The sequence below is a fragment of the Somniosus microcephalus genome, chromosome 9 (assembly GCF_052327205.1).
Source record: "Somniosus microcephalus isolate GS21.2 chromosome 9, FLI_Smic_1.0, whole genome shotgun sequence".
NCBI classification, from domain to species: Eukaryota; Metazoa; Chordata; class Chondrichthyes; order Squaliformes; family Somniosidae; genus Somniosus; species Somniosus microcephalus.
In genome coordinates, this window is record NC_140995.1 from 170,401,125 (window position 1) to 170,420,755 (window position 19,631).

At 41.0% G+C, this 19,631-nt stretch overlaps 2 protein-coding genes across 7 annotated transcripts in view; both read right to left on the reverse strand.

The window, feature by feature from the left end:
• Positions 1 to 19,631, reverse strand: part of eif2b4 (eukaryotic translation initiation factor 2B, subunit 4 delta) — a 293,112-nt gene that overhangs the window by 210,816 nt on the left and 62,665 nt on the right. The gene's annotated exons all lie outside the window — the stretch shown is intronic.
• The window catches only part of snx17 (sorting nexin 17), a 93,532-nt gene that overhangs the window by 39,117 nt on the left and 34,784 nt on the right, over positions 1 to 19,631 (reverse strand). For 3 of the 5 annotated variants that reach the window (XM_085997494.1, XM_085997492.1, XM_085997496.1), the window contains exons 9-14: positions 19,238 to 19,330; positions 13,160 to 13,363; positions 10,629 to 10,751; positions 4,923 to 5,000; positions 4,002 to 4,076; positions 114 to 155 (exon numbers count right to left, since the gene is read on the reverse strand). In XM_085997494.1, coding sequence (XP_085853620.1) covers positions 114 to 155; positions 4,002 to 4,076; positions 4,923 to 5,000; positions 10,629 to 10,751; positions 13,160 to 13,363; positions 19,238 to 19,330 — 615 coding nt within the window. The remainder of the gene's footprint in view (positions 1 to 113; positions 156 to 4,001; positions 4,077 to 4,922; positions 5,001 to 10,628; positions 10,752 to 13,159; positions 13,364 to 19,237; positions 19,331 to 19,631) is intronic. The other 2 variants (XM_085997493.1, XM_085997497.1) reach the window with 1 other exon arrangement.

A 19,631-nucleotide genomic window follows, 5' to 3' on the forward strand; every position in this document is an offset into this window, starting at 1 on the left:
AGTTACTTGTTGACAGAACTTTGTCTTGTTCATCATCTAAATCAAGTGACAAAAAAAATCACTAATTAATAAAATGAAATCCTCATTTTGTCAGCTCGAATAGCTTTACTTACCGAGAGCTTGACAATAGGTTCTCTGCTTGAATCAGGTGAATCCTAGAGTAAAATCAAATTGGCATTTGCTTTATACAACTTAAGTATTACATCCACTAATTTAACTCCTTGAATTTCTGTTTAAACAGTGCAACAATATTGAGATCACAATTTCCTTCAAGAGATTACGAACAAAAAATTCAGGAGACGTTGCTACATCAGTGACTGCTGATGCTTTCAGTTTATTTTACAAGGTCAGGGGATGAAATTCTAACAAATTATATTAATGAGGTCAAAAATCTTCAAATAGTAAGATTAACTATGGAACCACATGAATAGTTTACGTAGTTACCACCACTGCCAAGCTAGGTCGCATGTTATATATTCACACAATGAGTGTTCTGGTCATGTGCATCCCTTTCCTTCCAGTTTCTATGATGAATACTTTACTCTCACTAGGCCCAGTACCAAGGCTAAGTCTACATATAGCTCTACGTTGTGCCCAAGTTTATCTTGTGCACCTCCTAGCACAAAGATCAGAACAGCAGCATCAGATAAGTGTAAACAAATCATCACAACCACATCAGGCAAGGAAGAAAAAAGAGGGAGTTTATGGACACAAACATATCAGTGACGGCAGAGTTCTGCTTAGATGGATTCCTCAATTATGGCGTTTTTCTTTTAAGGCATGGGGCAAGGATGAATTCATCTATTAACCACCTGTATAAAGATGCACTTTCAAAAAATTCTACAGAATTCACAAAAAAGCATGTATAAACAGACAAGTGATAATTGTTGATAGTCAATTGTCGCCACGAAACTATGTTGCATTTCGTAATGTGTTTGGGGAGGATAGGGGGAAAAAGGCAAGGAGCCCTTGAGCTTTTTTAAAAATCTATAAAAGTGCACACAAAAGGGGGAATTGGGGAAAGTTGCATTTAATTTGACTGAGACATGGCTCCAAGACAGTCAGCACTGGGAACTAAATATACCAGGTTATAAGGTCTATAGGAAAGATAGGAAAAATGGCAGAGAGGAAGGAGTAGCCCGAGTGATTAAGGATGAAATCACTTCAATGATGAGAAGATTTAAAAAGCGAGGTAAGCAGCTAGTGGAAGCCTTATGGGTTGAATTAAGAAACAGGAAAGGATTCAAGACAGTAGTGGGAGTTGTGTATAGGCCCCCTGGTAGCAGCTCTGAAGTGCTAGATTGTATAAATGCAGAGATTAGACAAGCGTGTAGGAAAGGCAGAGTGGTTTTAAATGGGGGATTTTAACTTTCATATCGATTGGGAAAAGCACACTAGCACCAGTCAGAAAGGTAGTGAATTTCTTGTGTGTCCGGGATAGTTTCCTACAACAATATGTCCTAGAGGTAACAAGGGGGCAAGCCATATTAGACTTAATGAGCCAGATTTAGTTAACAGTTTAACTGTACGTGAACATTTATCCAATAGCGATCAGAACATGATCGAGTTTAGCGTAGCATTTGAAAGGGAGAAACACGAAAACAGCTACCAAGATTCTAGATTTAGGTAAGGCTGACTTCCAACGGGATGAGGCAGAGACTGTCCACAGTAAACTGGGCAAATCGGTTCTGGGTAAAATGACAGATCAGTGGGAGATGTTTAAAAAAGAATTTAATGTGATACAGAACCAGTTTATACCTGAGGGGCAAGAGCTCAACTTGCCCAAAATAAAGCCGTGGACAACTAAAGAGGTAAGGGACAGCATAAAACTAAAGGAAAGGGCATACAAAAAAGCAAAATAGTACAGATCCTGGCGAATGGGAAAGAGTCACAATACAGATAGCAAGAGCTACAAAAAGGATGTATGAAAAGAAACTTGCAAGGAATATCAAAATCAATACGAATAACTTTGTTACATTAGGAAAAAGAGGGTGGTCAGGAGCAATGTTGGCCCCTTAAAAACTGAAACTGGTGATATTGTCAATGACAATGGGGAAATGGCAGACATGTTGAATAATTACTTTGCATCAGTATTTACAGTAGAAGAAATCCCATGCCAGAAATCCCAAAGAAACTAATACTGAATCGGGGACAGGGACTAATAAAATTAAAGTAAAATAACAGTAATGAAGAAAATAATGGCACTAAAGAGTGAAAAATGCCCAGGGCCAAAGGGTTTCCACCCCAGGGTTTAAAGGAAGTAGGTGAGCACATTGCAGATGCCCTAACTATAATCTTCCAAAGTTATCTCAATTCAGGAACTGTTCCTTTAGATTGGAAAATTGCACGTCACGCCACTGTTTAAGAATGGCGAGAGGGGGAAACCAGGGAATTATAGACCAGTTAGCCTAACATCTGTTGTCGGGAAATTGCTCAGGTCTATAATTAAGGATAGGGTGACTGAACACTGAAAATTTTCAGTTGATTAGAGGGAGCCAGCATAGATTTGTGAAAGGTAGGTCATGCCTGACAAGCCTGATTGAATTTTTGAGGTGACTAAAACAGTGGACAGGGGAATGTCTATGGATGTTATTTGTATGGACTTCCAGAAGGCATTTGATAAAGTCCCTCATAAGAGATTGTTATCCAAGATAGAAGCCCATGGAATTGAGGGCAAATTATTGACCTGGTTAGGAAATGGGCTGAGCAGCAGGAGATGAGAGTAGGGATAATAGGTAAGTACTCAAATTGGCAGGATGTGACTAGTGGTGTCCACAGGGATCAGTGTTGGGCCCTCAACTATTCACAATATTTATTAACGACTTAGATGATGGCATAGAAAGTCATTTTTCTAAATTTGCCGATGGCACAAAGATAGGCAGCATTGTAGGCAGTGTAGATGAAAGCATAAAATTACAAAGGGATATTGATAGATTAAGTGAATGGGCAAAACTGTGGCAAATGGATTTCAATGTAGACAAATGTGAGGTCATCCACTTTGGACCTAAAAAGGATAGAGTACTTTCTAAATGGTGAAAAGCTAAAACAGTGGACATCCAAAGAGATTTGGGGGTTCAGGTACTTAGATCATCAAAATGTCATGAACATGTACAGAAAATCATCAAAAGGGCTAATGGAATGCTGGCCTTTATATCTAGAGGCCGAGAGTACGGGGGTAGAAGTTATGCTGGTGTACAAAACCCTGGTTAGACCACACCTGGAGTACGGTGAGCAGTTCTGGGCACCACACCTCAAAGGATACATTGGCCTTGGAGTGCAGCATAGGTTTGCCAGAATGATACCTGGACTTCAAGGGTTAAGTTACGAGGAGAGAATACACAAATTAGGGTTGTATTCCCTGGAATTTAGAAGGTCAAGGAGTGATGGGATCGAAGTTCAGAGGATATTAAGGGGAACAGATAGGGTAGATAGAGAAACTATTTCTGCTGGTTGGAGATTCTAGGACTAGGGGGGCATAATCTAAAAATTAGAGCCAGACCTTTGAGTGAAATTAGGAAACACTTCTACATACAAATGGCAATTGATGCTAGATCCATTTTAAATCGGAGATCGATAGCATTTTGTTAACCGAAGGTATTAAGGGATATGGGCCAAAGGCGGGTATATGGAGTTAGATCGCAGATCAGCCATGATCTCATTGAATGGCGGAGCAGGCTCAAGGGGCTGAATGGCCTACTCCTGTTCCTATATTCCTAATTTTGAAATTAGAGTTTGATTTAACAGAGCTGTTTTTGATAGATCATAATGCAGGAAGGGGCTCGGTTTGCATGCATATAACATGGGACAAAAGTTTGACTAAAATCATCACAATAAAAAAAACATGCCATCAAGCCTTTTGTATTACAGATCAATGCTTTCTAGTAGTTGCAGATCCCAGAATAGAGCAGGAGCATTTAATCCTTCAGTGAACATGGCAACCAAGACACTAATTATCCATCTTATTCAATTTGGAAACAAAACTACAAGGTAAATGTTCTAACCAGGAGTGGAGGGGATTTCACAGCTTGCTGGCTGTCTGACCGACGTAGCGCACCATTCATGCGCTTCTTCAACATCTATAGATCGAAGAAAAAAAAAAGTTAGAAAAAGTTTCATAGATGCAAATGCCTGTTCATTCTGATGGAATACTCCCCACTTACCTGGATGGGTGCAACTGCAACACTCAAAAGGCTCTGCACCATCCAGGACAAAGCCACTCACTTGATTGGCACCCAATCTACCAGCTTAAACATCTACACCCTCCACCACTGGCGTACCTATCTACAGGATACACAATGACGCACCATTCACCACCTAGAAGGACAAGTGCAACATGTGCATGGTAACACCATCATCTCCAAGTCACACACCATCCTGATTTGGACATATACCACCATTCCTTCATCACTGATGGGCCAAAATCCTGGAACACTCTACCTAACAGTATTGTGGGAGCGCCTTTACCATACGGACTGCAGTGGTTTAAGTCGTCCCACCACTACCTTCTCAAGTGCAACTAGGGATGGGCAATAAATTCCAGCCTTGCCAACGATGCCCATATCCCGAGAATGAATCAAAAAACTTAACAGACTTCACTGAACTTTGATTATGTATCAGCAGTGCAGCACATTTGTTTTTAAAGTATTATGCCACCTAGTACTAGGGTCAATTTTTTCTGATAATGCTCCTGTGACGTTTTTGCCAAGTTAAAGGCACTATTTAAATTATTGTAGTTATTGTTGATGCATATTAATATTCATAATATTCAAACTTGCCTCAGGGGACCAAAATAAATGCATGTCCTGCACTTTTTCCATCAATGCATGGATCACTACATCCCACACTTGAGTGCAGGACAGATTATAGCTTAAAATTTATGCGAGTTTCTGGCCTAACAAATTTAATGAAACAATTTAATTCACCTTCTTTATATTGCCACCCGATTTCTTCACCATTAGCTCATCCACCATTGCTTGCAAAGAAATACTCATCATTATTGCCTAGGAAATAAAAACATCAGTCAGAACAAATCCCAGCCTTTTAGCAACATACTCAATTTCCATTATATTAACACAAATACTAGGTCACTGTGACAAAGCATATTATAAAAATGATTTGGCATATTGTTAGATATAATTTTATGATGTTTCAGACAGCATCATACATTGGAGCATTAATGTGCAGTGTCATGACCGTCTGTTTAATGCCACCCCTTCTGATTCCCGAGCTCAGTCATGCGGATGGCCGACGGTGCTGAGCAGATTCCAGATGGCACTCAGCGGGAGATAGAGAGAACAATTGGCTCCGACTGCTCCTGCACAGTGGCAGGTCCAGATCAGCACCAGCAGAAGTCTGCAAGAAAATCATCTGCCTTTAAGGTGCTGCAGGGTGTAGGCAAGTGGTCTTTTAAAACACAACAAATTCTGGGAAAAACACAAGGGCTAATACTAAATGTCTAGGAAGCTGACTCAACAATGGGGAATAAGATGAACAAAAGACTCCTATAATTAGCAACGGTTTCTATTTAATGGTTCATGCTTGGAAAACACCGCTCTGTCAAGCTACTTAATAATTGGGCCATGCTGTCTGGCCAGATAAGGAATACCTGCAAGTATCACCAAGGAAGGCCATTTTTTAATCTCGCTTGCTTCTTGTATAGTATATTTGGATTTCCAAAAGGCATTTGATAAGGTGCCACATAAAAGGTTATTACACAAGATTAGGGCAATATAGTAGCATGGATAGAGGATTGGTTAACAGACAGAAAACAGTAGGGATAAACTGATCTTTTTCAGGTTGGCAGGCTGTGACTAGTGGGGTGCCACAAGGATCAGTGTTGGGGCCTCAGCTATTTAGAATCTATATTAATGACCTAGATGAAGGGACAGAGTGTAATGTATCCAAGTTTGATGACAATACAAAGCTAGGTGGGACAGTAAGCTGTGAGGAGAACACAGAGTCTGCACAGGGATATAGATAGACTAAGTGAATGGGCAGTAAAGTGGCAAATGCAATATAATGTAGGGAAATGTGAGGTTATTCACTTTGGTAAGAAGAATAGAAAAACAATATTTTATGTATATTTTTAAATGGTGAGAAACTTTCAAATGTTGGTGTTCAGGAGAGATTTGGGTGTCCTCGTGCAAGAAACAGAAAGCTAGCATGCAGGTACATCAAGCAGTAAGGAAGGCAAATGGCATGTTGGCCTTTATTGCAAGGGGGTTGGAGTATAAGAGTAAGGAAGTCTTGCTACAATTGTACAGGGCCTTGGTGAGACCACACCTGGAGTACTGTGCACAGTTTGGGTCTCCTTATCTAAGGAAGGATATACTTGCCTTGGGGGCAGTGCAACGAAGGTTCACTAGATTGATTCCTGGGATGAGAGGGCTGTCCTATGATGAGAGATTGTGTAGAATGGGCCTATACTCTCGAGTTTAGAAGAATGAGAGGTGATCTCATTGAAACATACAAGATTCTGAAGGGGATTGACAGGGTAGATGCTGAGAGGTTGTTTCCCCTGGCTGGAGTGTCTAGAACTAGGGGGCATAGTCTCAGGATAAGGGGTAATCCATTTAAGACTGAGATGAGGAAGAATTTCTTCACTCAGAGGATTGTGAATCTTTGGAATTCTCTGCCCCAGAGGGTTGTGAATGCTGAGTTTGAGTCTGTTCAAGGCTGAGAGATAGATTTTTGGACTCTAGGGGGATCAAGGGATATGAGATCGGACAGGAAAGTGGAGTTGAGGTCGATGATCAGCCATGATCTTATTGAATGGTCGTATAGCCTACTCCTGTTTACGTTCTTATTATAGTAATTTATAAGGCTGAGAAAAGAAAGGGAGTCCCCAGTGCTTAAACCTTATGGTTGCATTAACCGTGTTTTCAAAGAGGTGTTAGTAAAGTAATGTTAGTTCGTGGAATTCTGTGTCTGAAAGTCTTTGAAGACTCTGGCAGGGAGAAGTTATCACTCACTATTGCACTGCATCTTTATAGTGAGTGGCTGGGTTTGTGTAACTTTATACTTTGAACTGGATAATGTTCAAAGGCAAGCTAAATTTTAGGCCTTTTATTAACCTTAGATATTGAAGATAAACCACCAGCCAATTCTGTGATGAGGTATTGAAGTGAAAGGGTTAAACATTCCTTTGATGCTTTTTGACTAATGTTCCTTATATGGTTTATGAGTTACTGTTCCTAGCATTGTTATAATGGATCTAGGAGACATGAGGAAATGAAATGATAAAGAACAAACCGCCATTTAGCCAACACTTATCACATCTCTTGAAAAAACTTTAGGGTTTCCAACTGCAGTCACTTATTTGGGGGAAAAAAAAATCCTACGAGTGTGTTTAAAGTTCAGTTGTTTCCAAAAATCTTACTGCAGCAGCCACACAGCAAGTTAACAGTATGAGTGATTTCTTCCAAGTTCCGGGCTTAGGCATGCGAAGCACACGCGCTGAAACCAGGAACTTGCGATCTGTCAAGAATTGTCTTGACAGATCATCTGCATGCCCAAAAAAAGTGCCTGTGCGGGTGGAGAGTTGAGCGATTTGCTCAACTTCCGTCCCGCTGAAAGGCCATAGAATTCTTACGCCTGGTAAAAGCCCAAGGCCTGCTTTTACCAGCATAAAAGTTAAAAAAAATAGAAGATTTTATCACTCTTACAAATTAAAAACCCTGTCCAATAAGGTTATATTAAGCTCTGTTAAAACAAAAAATTACATTTTTGGTTTAACATTTAATTAAATGCCATTTTAATTAATTTTATATGCAATAGTTTTTCTTTATTTCCAATGTGTTGGTGCATTTTTGCAGTCATCCCCATTCATACTTTTGACAGTTCTGTACGTACGGAACTGTCAAAAGTATGAAGGGGGATTCCCCTCTTCCATTGGTTGGGCTGGCCCATGTGATCACAGTGACATTTGTGAACCGCCTGCGCCCCTGGGATATGTGGGCCTCTGCGCATTTCGAAGAGGCGGCGCCCAGGAGCAGAAGCCTCGGTATCTATGGAACCAGCAGGTAGGTTCGTAGAATTTTTTCTGATCGGATGCATCTGCCTGCAGGAAGCCTCCGATTGGAAATTCAGGGCCATTAAGTATGGCTCCAGCAATTTTTTTCTAGTTTACCTGGCATGAACCATGACACGCAAGGTACCTGGATATACTTGGAGAATATTCTAGACATTTAAATACAGTTGGATCATATTATCACAACAATGGGATAAGTGTTGGCTTTTGGCAGGTGGTTACAGGTCGAGCATGGAGATTGAGGGAAAAGTGAGAGAGTGAGGGTAGAGCGAGTCAAGGCACATGGATCCATTATTTACTGAATGCAAGCATGACATTTATGACCACTCGAATGATTTGAAGTAATTAGTACGAGTAGACATATCTCAGCTAACCAAGCTCCTTACAGGAAAGTAAAAAAGAAAACGCTGGACGTGTACAGCCAGTCGTTTCAGTAGAACGTGAAGTTCTATCTGATAAAGTATGCACAATGTTTTGACTGTTTCATGGTCTGAAAACCCACCACTTTAAAAGTTCACAATACAACAATATGCGTCTTTTTGCTTCCTTTTTAAGTACAATACTGGAGTGTCTTTATGTACAGCATCTATGTGGTAGATGCTGTTGTCAGTTATTGATTTTACAGTTTCACCGATAACTATCCACTACAAAGACTTCTTGCCCGCTTCCACATGTACAGCGCACTAAAAGGCAGCACACCTTTGACGAAATTCCTAATGAGGTTTTGGGGGAAATGATCAGAGGCTAAGGCTCCATCACACCACACAACACAGGGGGATTCCTTCACCGGAGCTTCCAATCTCAACTGTACAACAAATGAAGCCTCGCCTCTTTTCCCAAAGGACAAGGAAGGAACAGGTGGTCTTCCTGTGCTGCACGTGCACACCTGGCAGATTTACAACGAGAAGTACTCTCTGTCTTTATTAAAAAAGCAGCTAATCTCCTGTTGCACTCAGGTAAACGTGCCATTTTTTTTGGCTTGTACCCAAAAGATATGGTTTACAAACAGCCCATATACCTATAGCAAACATGTTAAGTTGGTCAATATAAAACATCCAAATAACAAATTTAGCATTAGCCATATACTGAGCATATAGTGGTCTTTCCCAATTTAGATTCTCAGACTCTTCTGCCAACAGAATTTGCCTCTATCAGTTCAGAAATCAAACGAGAGCAGAGTTCCAGCCATTGAAAGGAGCACAGTAAAAACACAGAACAAGCAGGGTTGGGGATGGGCAAGGGATTCTGTACAGATCGTTTTAAACATGTAGCTTGAACTTGCATTTTAGTTCCATCTACATTCACTATTAGGGATAGAGTCAGTCAGAGACTTGTACAGCACAGAAAGAGGCCCTTCGGTCCATTGTGTCTGCACCGGCCATCAAGCCCTGCCTATTCTAATCCCATTTTCCAGCATTTGGTCCGTAGCCTTATATGCTATGGCTTTTCAAGTGCTCATCTAAATGCTTCTTGAATGTTGAGGGTTCCTGCCTCTACCACCCTTTCAGGCAGTGAGTTCCAGATTCCAATCACCCTCTGGGTGAAAGTTTTTCCTCAAATTCCCTCTAAACCTCCTGCCCCTCATCTTGAAACTATGCCCCCTGGTTATTGACCCCTCTACTAAGGGGAAAAGTTCATTTCTATCTGCCCTATCTATGCCCCTCAATTTTGTACACCGCAAACAGGTCCCCCCTCAGCCTTCTCTGCTCTAAGGAAAACAACCCCAGCCTGTCCAGTTTCTCTTCATAGCTGAAGCACTCCAGCCCAGGTAACATCCTAGTGAATCTCCTCTGCACCCTCTCCAATGCAATCACATCCTTCCTATAGTGTGGCAACCAGAACTGCACACAGTATTCCAGCTGTGGCCTAACTAGCGTTTTGTACAGCTCCATCACATGGATGGAGAATCTTAAACAGTGGAGAGAGGATACTGAAGGGAAAAGGATGGCCATGGATAGAGTTGCAAAGAGAGAAAGCTCAGTAGGGAGGTGCTAGTCCCAAAGCCACCTTCCATCAAAAAAAAACTTAAACTGACAATACTTCTAAACAAATGAGTTACTCAGATTATACTGATTACTGAATCTCCTACTGCATTACTCATAGGCAATCTGGAGCAAGCCACGATATTTAACTGCCAAGTTGGCCTAGCCCTTTGAGGTCACTTCTATAAATAGTCAAATCTAAGTAATTGTAGCTGGTTTTCAACTGTTGGAATCACTCAGTACAGTAGCTGCTTGTAAATATAATTACCAGATTCACTACTTTTTTTCTTGAACATTTTGCATCTCTAACAGGTTTACATGCACTACTTTAACAGGACTCCTGTTAAGCTTATTGATGCTCTGCCACACATGTAATGAATTACACTTTCCTCAAAACAAGTCCAAATGCAATCACCACTATTGCTTCACTGAGGGTGGATTCACTGAAGCGAAACCGCCTTACCTAGCAGCCCAGCTGAGTACAAATGCATGCATATCACAGGAGCTCTGTGATTCAATCGTTTAAACAGTGACTTGAAGCGAGCAGCTTAGCCACTTTTACTACTGGGCCACCACAAGTAAAACATTTATTGTTCAAAACCAACCATGTGCCTTACCTGGGGGCTGGAAATGGTCACCCACTGGAGTCGGTCTTTGCTCATCAAATACTCAAAAGCCAATTCTAGTTTGGTCTCAGTCTTTCCTGGGCTGTTTGCTGTGCCATTTGTCAATGGAACCTGCTAGCATTTAAAATAACAAATTATTACAATTAAAAACACAGGAGACCAAGTAGGCTAAAACAAATCTCAATTTGGTTCAACATTTTGATTATCAAGCACCTAAGTTTATTTCTTATTGGCAATTTGGTTCACAGTAATCTGAACACGATGGGTTTATAAACATAAGCAGCTCTTATTTAAGCCAATGTTTACAAAGAGAACTTTGACATACTTAATGCTATTGTAAATTCAGAATAACCAATTTTGCTGTCAAAGGTTAGAGTATGGGTTTAAATAGTAGAAAAAATAGCCAATTACATCAAGACTCGTCACAAAAAGCTTCCAAAGCAAAACCTGCATGAAAAGTAGACAGTTACTTGTTCTGGGAGTAGAGGGGGCAAACTTTCAACCCACAATACAGTAATTGGCGATAAAAACTATAAAATATTAAACTGATAAGATTAAAGCAAAGTAAAATACCATTACACCGTACAAAGAGGAGGAATGAAGGATAACCTAGTAAAGACCTCTAAGCTGAATGAATTTCAAGAATGGTGATGACTATAACTACACGAAAGAACACACCATTATTCCTCATTCACCCTTCACTTATCAGGGAAATATACCATAGTACCAACAAGGCACTAAAAGCAGGACTCAATTGCATGGAATAAAACAGAAAATGCTGGAAATACTCAGGTCATGCAGCATTGGTGGAGCGAGAAACAGAGTTAACGTTTCAGGTCGATGACCTTTCGTCAGATGTTCTGAGGAAAGGTCATTGACCTGAAATGTTAACGGTTTCTCTCTCCACAGATGCTGCCTGACCAGCTGAGTATTTCCAGCATTCTCGGTTTTCATTTCAAATTTCCAGCATCCACAGTATTTTGCTTTTGTATTAGTGCTCAAATGCATGGGCTAGCTTAGAACAGTACTAGGAAAGTGCTCATCATTCTAAGCAAGGGAATAATACTTCAAGAAAGTGACAATTGCAAACAGCCTCTACAGAAACACTGCACATACTGGCTTGGAATGTGGTCACCATGCAAGTACAGTGAGCAGCTCAGAATGTGGTCACCATGAGCCCCAACAACCCCTGCCCTGCTCAGGAGCAGCACAGGAATGTACATTTTACACCTCAATAGGATAATGATTTGTATCTATGTTGTAGATGGAGGTAATGCACATCATTTGAGTGCTGCTCACCATGTTGCTTGCAAGAAGAATTCTGGTATCAGCTGTATAATAGTGAGGCCTGAAACTCTCACCTGTCAGTTATTGACCAACTAGGTGAACACCTTCCTTGGGAGTGGGGAAAACAAAAGGCAAGAGGTATCTTTGGGGTCAAGGTGGCTTCAAGATGACATACATAGCATTGGAACCAAGTTCATGGCAGACTTGGTAGTCTGATACCTGAGCCAGGCTGGTATGGTTTTTATTATTCAGGATGGGGGAAGACACTGGCAATACCTTATTCATTGCCACCCCTAGTTGTTCTAAGTGGAATGGGCCACCTCCTTGAATGTAGCAATTGTACAAATGAGTGGCTTGCTAGACCACTTCAGGGAGGGCATCGAGAGTCAACCGTACAATGTGGTCAGAAGGGTAGGGATAGCAGCTTTTTTCTCCTGAAAGGTATCAGTAAACCATTTAAAAAAAAAAAAATTTTTAAACTACAATCCAGCAGCTTTCACAAATTACTAAATGTTTAATTCAATTTTATAATTTGCCATGCCAGGATTTAAACTCACTACCTCTAGGTTGCTAATCCAGTACCATAACCACTACACTAACACATCACATACAATATTAGAATATTGTGTCCAATAATGGAACTTGAATGAGCAGACATGTCACTGGAAGCTGGGATAATCAGAATTAGTGATGCTGGTTGAGGGATCAATGCTGGCCAGGACACCAGGAACCTTCCCCTGCTCCTCTTCAAATAATGCAATAAGATCTTTGACGTCCACCCAAGGGGGCTGATGGAGCCCACGTTTAATGTCTCATCCAAAGGATGGCACTTCCAACAATCCGGGACTCCCTCAGTACTGAATCGAGGCGTCAGTCTAGATTATGTGCTCAAATCTCTGGAGTGGGGCCTGAACCCACGATTTTCTGACAAAAGAGGTAAGAGTGCTACCATTGAGCCAAGGCTGTCACAAGATCATTTTGCAAGTTACTTCAGAAAATCAGCACTCTGCATAATTTTAATAAAGCGGTTATGTTTGTAATTTGTCCTAGAATATTTGAAAGCACAGAACAATAAATTTCAAGCAATTTAAATTTTAAAAAATGTTTGAGGGTAGAGTTTCTTTTAATTTGAGCTTAATCTTTCAAACAAATGCAGAACTCCCTGCGACAAGCGTGTTTCTGCAAATAACGGGTCAGTGAAATGTTTAAAAAATAAACCTTCCTGTAATACTTACTGAGGAAGTAACACGCCAGCATCTCATGCGTGTGACCTTGAAACTACCTTCTTTGATTTGGTCGTTGGGCAACTTGACATGAAAGTTCAGTTCATTGTTGCCAGCGCTGACTATGACATGACAACCTTTCTCTGGAAAATCAGTGATGCAAGGGTCAAACTTGATATATCCATAATACTTCAGCGTTTGTGCCAGGCTGATAAACTGCACAGAAACACAACAATTTACATCTTCACAGCTGGGCCCTTTAAGGGTGACAAAATCCTTTTAGTAAAAATGGAAGAGGAAATTATGCACTTCTTTTAAAAAAGGAAAATACATACAAACACACACAAGGAATCTTGCTTCCTTAAATCAGGAGTCTACAACACGGTGACACATTCATTTTTACATATAAAGAGAGAAAGAACTTGCTTCTATATAGTGCCTTTCATGACCTCAGGATTTCCCAAAGTGCTCGATATAGCCAATGAAGTACTTTTGAAGTGTAGTCACTGAGCTAATGTAGGAATCGCAGCAGCCAATTTAGAAGCAAGGTCCCACAAACAGCAATTAAATAAGTCACCAGATCATATTTTTAGGTATTGGTTGAGGGATAAATACTGGCCAGGACACTGGGAGAAGTGGACAGGTACAAAAAAAAGAGAAAATGCTGAAACTCAGGTCAGGCAGCATCTTTGGAGAGAGAAACAGATTTAATGTTTCAGATCAATGACTTTTCGTTCCAGCATTTTCTGTTTTTATTTCAGATTTGCAGCATCCACAGTACTTTGCTTTTGTATACATGCTTCAATAGGACTGGGGATAAGTTCTAGTATACTTTAATAGTCTGATTAGTTTATTGGTTACAAGCTACTCAAATATCTTAAGTCACCCATACATTAATGACTATGTTGGCTATTCTATGCTGCTAATATTTAAGAAAGTATTGAAGACTGATGCAAAGTAGCCATTTAAAACCTCGGCCACATCTTGGGAGTTGAGTAGAGTGTCCGTTAATGGCTTCAAAGTCCTTTTAAGTTCATGTTAAAGATGGCTGGATAGGGACACAATATTAATGCAATACTTTTTAGTGGCTTAAAGGAGGAAAGCCCAGTGGTGGCATCTTTTGCGTTCAACAGAGAGGGCAGACAGGGCCTCAGTTTAAGATTTCATCTGAAAGCTGGCACGTCCGACAGTATAGCACTCACTGCTGTACTGAAGTGAGAGCCTTGATTACATGCTAATTTTCTGGAGTGGGGCTTGAACCCACAACCTTTTGACAGATGGGCGGGTTACTCCGGAGCCAAGGTATAAAGATTTTTTATGGAATTCTCTCTTCCTGGTTACAGTACACAGTTAAAAGTCAAGTACTGTTACGATTTTTTTTCATTCTATTCAATTAAAATTTTGCGATTTGACATCCTGGGATTTTTTCAAAAGCAATAGGTCTGACTGACAGTTATACCAGTGTTAAAGATTTCAGTCAAATTATTCTTAGCAAACACTTTGACTGACAGCTCTGCTGTCAAGAGCAAAGGATACTGGCTGCAGGCATGCAGCTCATTAGTCTGCCTGAAGCCAGCAGTGATGCAGCTGATTTTGGGGGGGGGGGGGGGGGGGGGGTCTAGTTAATACTGAAGAGGACTGCGACATAATACAGGAATATATTAATAAACTTGCAGAATCGGTCTGTAATTGCCAAGTGAACTTCAATATAGCTAAGTGTCAGGTATCACATTTTGGTAGGAAGACTAAAGAGGCCACATACTCCTTGGAAAATAAGAGTATAAATGGGGTGGAGCAGAGGGATCTATGAGTACAGATACACAAATCAGTAAAAGTACTGACAGGTTAATAAGCCATAAGAAAAGCAAACAAAAGCACTGGGGTTCATTTCTAGAGGGACAGAATTGAAAAGCAGAGAAGTTAATGTTAAACTTGTACAGAGCATTGGTGAACAGTTTGTGTCTTCTCTTCATATTATATAAAAGGATAGAGGCACTAGAGAAGGAGCAAAAAAGATTTACTAGAATGATACAAGAACAGAGGTTATACGTAGCAGGACAGATTGAACAGGCTGGGGCTCTTTCTCTAGAAGAGGGGTGACCTGATAGAGGTCGTCAAGATTATGAAAGAGCCTTAAAAAAAATTAATTCACAGGATGTGGACATCGCTGGCAAGCCCAGCATTTATTGCCCATCCCTAATTGCCCTGGAGATGGTGGTAGTGAGCCGCCGCCTTGAACTGCTGCAGTCCGTGTGGTGAGGGTACTCCCATAGCGCTGTTAGGTAGGGAGTTCCAGAATTTTGACCCAGCGACTATGAAAGAATGGCGATATATTTCCAAGTCAGGGTGGTGTGTGACTTGGAGGTGGTGGTGTTCCCATGTGCTTGTTGCTCATCCTTCTAGGTGGTAGAGGTCATGTATTTGGGAGGTGCTGTTGAAGAAGCCTTGGTTTGTTGCTGCAGTGAATCCTATAGATGGTACATACAACAGACAGTGCGCTGGTGGTGGAGGGAGTAAATGTTTAAGGTGCTGGATGGGGTGTCAAGCAAGCAGGCTGCTTTGTCCTGGATGGTGTCGAGCTTCTTGAGTGTTGTTGGAGCTGCACTCATCCAGGCAAGTGGAGAGTATTCCATCACACTCCTGACTTGTGTCTTGTAGATGGTGGAAAGGCTTTGGGGAGTCAGGAGGTGGGTCACTCACCACAGAATACCCAGCCTCTGACCTGCTCTTGTAACCAGAGCGTGTGTGGCTGGTCCAGTTAAGTTTTTGGTCAATGGTGACCCCGAGGACATTGATGGTGGGGGAATTTGACAATGGTAATGCCATTGAATGTCATGGAGGTGGTTAGATTCTCTTGTTGGAGGTGGTCATTGCCTGGCACTTGTGTGGCATGAATGTTACTTGCCACTTATCAGCCCAAGCCTGAATGCAGTCCAGGTCTTGCTGCATGCGGCCACGGACTGCTTCATTATCCAAGGAGTTGCGAATGGAACTGAACACTGTGCAATCATCAGCGAACATCCCTACTTCTGACCTTGGGTTGGACGGAAGGTCATTGATGAAGCAGCTGAAGATGGTTGGGCCCAAGACTCTGCCCTGAGGAATTGATAGGGTATACGTAGGGAAGGTGTTTCCACTTGCAGGCAAGACCAGAACTAGGGGCTATAAATGCCAGATAGTCACTAATAAATCCAAAGGGGAATTCCAGAGAAATTTATTTACCCAAAAAGTGGAATTTGCTACCAGGAGTAATTGAAGCGAATAGCATAGATGCTTTTAAGGGAAAGCTGGATAAATACAGGAGGGAGAAATGAATAGAAATATATGTTGATGGGACTAGAAGGGGGTGGTAAGGAGGCTCTTGGAGCATAAATACCAGCATGGACCTGTTGGGCCAAAATGCCCGTTTCTGTGCTGTAAATACTAGAGCCCAGAGTTTACGGTCAGCAGCAAAGGAACGGCACTCGCCGTTCATTATGCTTAAAGCTGCCCTCATACTTTGTGGGCTTTTGCACAGCAACTTGAAGTAGTTACTGAGCCATTTCAGCACGCCGTCCTATACAGGTAATCTGGGACCCGAGAGACCAGGACAAGCAACAGTGTGTCTGTTCAACCAGACTGAAGAATCCTCAGACATGGAGTTCAAACCAGGAAGTGCAAGTTAGAAAATTTAATTCAATGTAAAATTATGTACAGAAAGCAAAATAAGAGCAAAGACAGAAAAAGTAATATATATATATATATATAATATATATTTTTAAATCTCCAACAATTAAGATCTGAAGAAATGAGACTGCACACTAGTAAAAGCTCATTTTCAGTGCCAGAGGTGTTGTTTGGCAGTAATTAAGATTCATCATGCTGTAAAAATTGGCTTACACTTGAATAGACAAGCCCCAACTTTTCCTGATGTGTTTAGTGGGTAAGTACCGTAACTTCATGCTCTTCATGTGCTTTAGTGCTGAATCTCTCGGCGAGGTACCGGTGTGTAGTGAATCTTGTGGAGGAGCGGGGCAAATCAGACAGCAACTTCCTGATTCCTGCATGCAGACACTGGAAGTTTCTGTCCAATTAACTCCTTAATAACAGTGAGCATTGATGGCCTCACCATTATTCCTACCACAAAATACAGGCCAACTCTAATACTATGTAATAGGAGAAGTCCCTTGAGCCTGTTCCACCATTCATTCAATCTGATCATGGCTGATCTGTACCTCAATTCCATTTACCTACCTTTGCTCCATATCCCTCAATACCCTTACCTAACAAAAATCTCGGTCTTGAAAATTTAAAATTGACCCAGCACGCACAGCCTTTTGGGGGAAGAAAGTTCCAGATTACCAATACCCTTGGAGTGAAAAAGTGCTTCCTGATTTCACTCTTAAAAAGCCCAGCTCACAAATACTGTGCCCCCTTGTTCTGGATTTCCCCACCAGAGGATATAGTTTCTATGCTTATCATTTGAAACACCTCAATTAGATCACCCCTCAAGAAAATACAAAGTTTTGGCAATCTGCCTTCATAATTTAACCCTTGAACATTCTGGTGAATCTGCACTGTACCCCCTTCCAAGGTCAATATATCCTTCCAGATGTGTACGCAAAAGTGAATGCAGTACTCCATGAGATCAGACCAAGGATCTGTCAAACCGAAGAATAACTTCCTCACCTATGTATTCCAGCTCTGTTGCGATAAAGGCCAACATCCTATTCGCCTTTTTTATTACTTTTGTACCTCTGCACTAGCTTTTAGTGACTTGCGTACATGAGCGCCCGAATTCCTTTTCTCCTCCACAGTTCCTAGTCTCTCGCCATTTAGAAAATATTTTGAATCGTCATTCTCCCGTCTACACAACTTACTGTGCCTCCTAACTTAATTGATGTACAAATCTCTACTCTTTCATCCAAGTCATTAATATATATGGTGAAAAGCTGAGGCTCCAGTACAGATCCCAGGGGAACACCCACCAGAGTACATTTCCTTTATCCCTACACTGTCTCCTACCTCCCTACCAATTACCAACCATGTCCACAAGGTTACCACCAATTCCGTGCAGTTTCAGTTTTGCTAATCTCGAGTGGAACATTATCAAATGCCTTCTGGGTGTCCATATAGCAAACATCCATAGACCCTCCCCTATCCACAATTTGAGTGACTTCATCAAAAAATTCAACTAGGTCAGACAGACATGACCTGCCCGTTACAAATCTATGTCAACTCTCTGATCAGCTCATACCTGTCCAAGTGCTAAGCCACTATTATAGATTCCAGTAATTTCCCCAATAGAAAACATCCCATGGTGCTTTGTGGGAGGGATGGAAAGGGAGGAGGGGTGGGGAGGAAGTGAATAAGTAAAAGGAATAATGGAACAGATGCTGATCAAAGGTGGAACTTGTAGTAAAGGTGACTGAACGTTAGTTGAGAAGGTAAGTTTCAACAATGTTTTTAAAAGGTGGCGAGACAGAAAGGTTCAAGAAGGAATTGCCCGAGTGGGTCAGACGCAACTGAAAGCTCTGCTTTGGAGGGATTTGATGAGCATTTAAAATTCAATGCAGTAGAGGGCAGGAAGCCAGCGTAGAGAAATGAGAACAGGAGGGACGGTAGGCATTAAGCAGCTGAATTGTAATTCATGAAACATTTAGGATGGAACATTGGTCAAAGTGCAGCAATGATCGCCATCATGTATTTGGAGAATTTATAAAAGCTGTTTTGCACTAGTTAAATTTACATCAAATGCAATTCAGCTTTGAAAGACATTACTTGTGATTTTCTCAATATAGCATGACAATCTAACAGCAATGAGACTTTCCGCAAGAGGCAACGTAAAGCTAAATCACAAAGCAATGACTTAACTGCCATAATCTGAAATTTCTACCTTTTTACCATTGAGCAAAAAACATTTCCACAATCTCCTCTCATCTGTACCACAATAAAGAAGTGCATTCAAAAAAAAAAGTTTGTCACAATGACAAAGATAGACATGCAACACATTGAGATTAAAAGGGTTCAGTTTTCAAACAGTGCTATTTTTGGCACTCTAATAGAATGGACACTACAAAATGAAAGCCTATGTACCAGAGTACAACTCACCTCTTTTTTGGAACCTTTTTCTTGAAGGGATTTCAGTTGACGGTGTTGCTCCTTGTTAACAAGGATCCACCCTCGTTCAATATCTGCTACTGTCTGTGACAAAAGGAATTCTTCTAGTTAGGGAGAACAACTTTTTTTTTTAATGCACCAACAGCATGTTAACACCAACACTAGTGAAAGGATGCTACCACCCATGGAAGTGTGCCACAAGCATGAGTTTTCACTGAGGGAAGAAAATGAAGTTGTGCAGTTTTTAAAAATGTCACTAAATATTCTGAAACATGACCCCTTTTATTTCACTTCAACCTCCCAACTTATAAATTAAAATATAAATACATGGTAATCAGGAATTCACCATCTGTGATTTGAGGGTGCTAATCTCCTGAACAGGAAG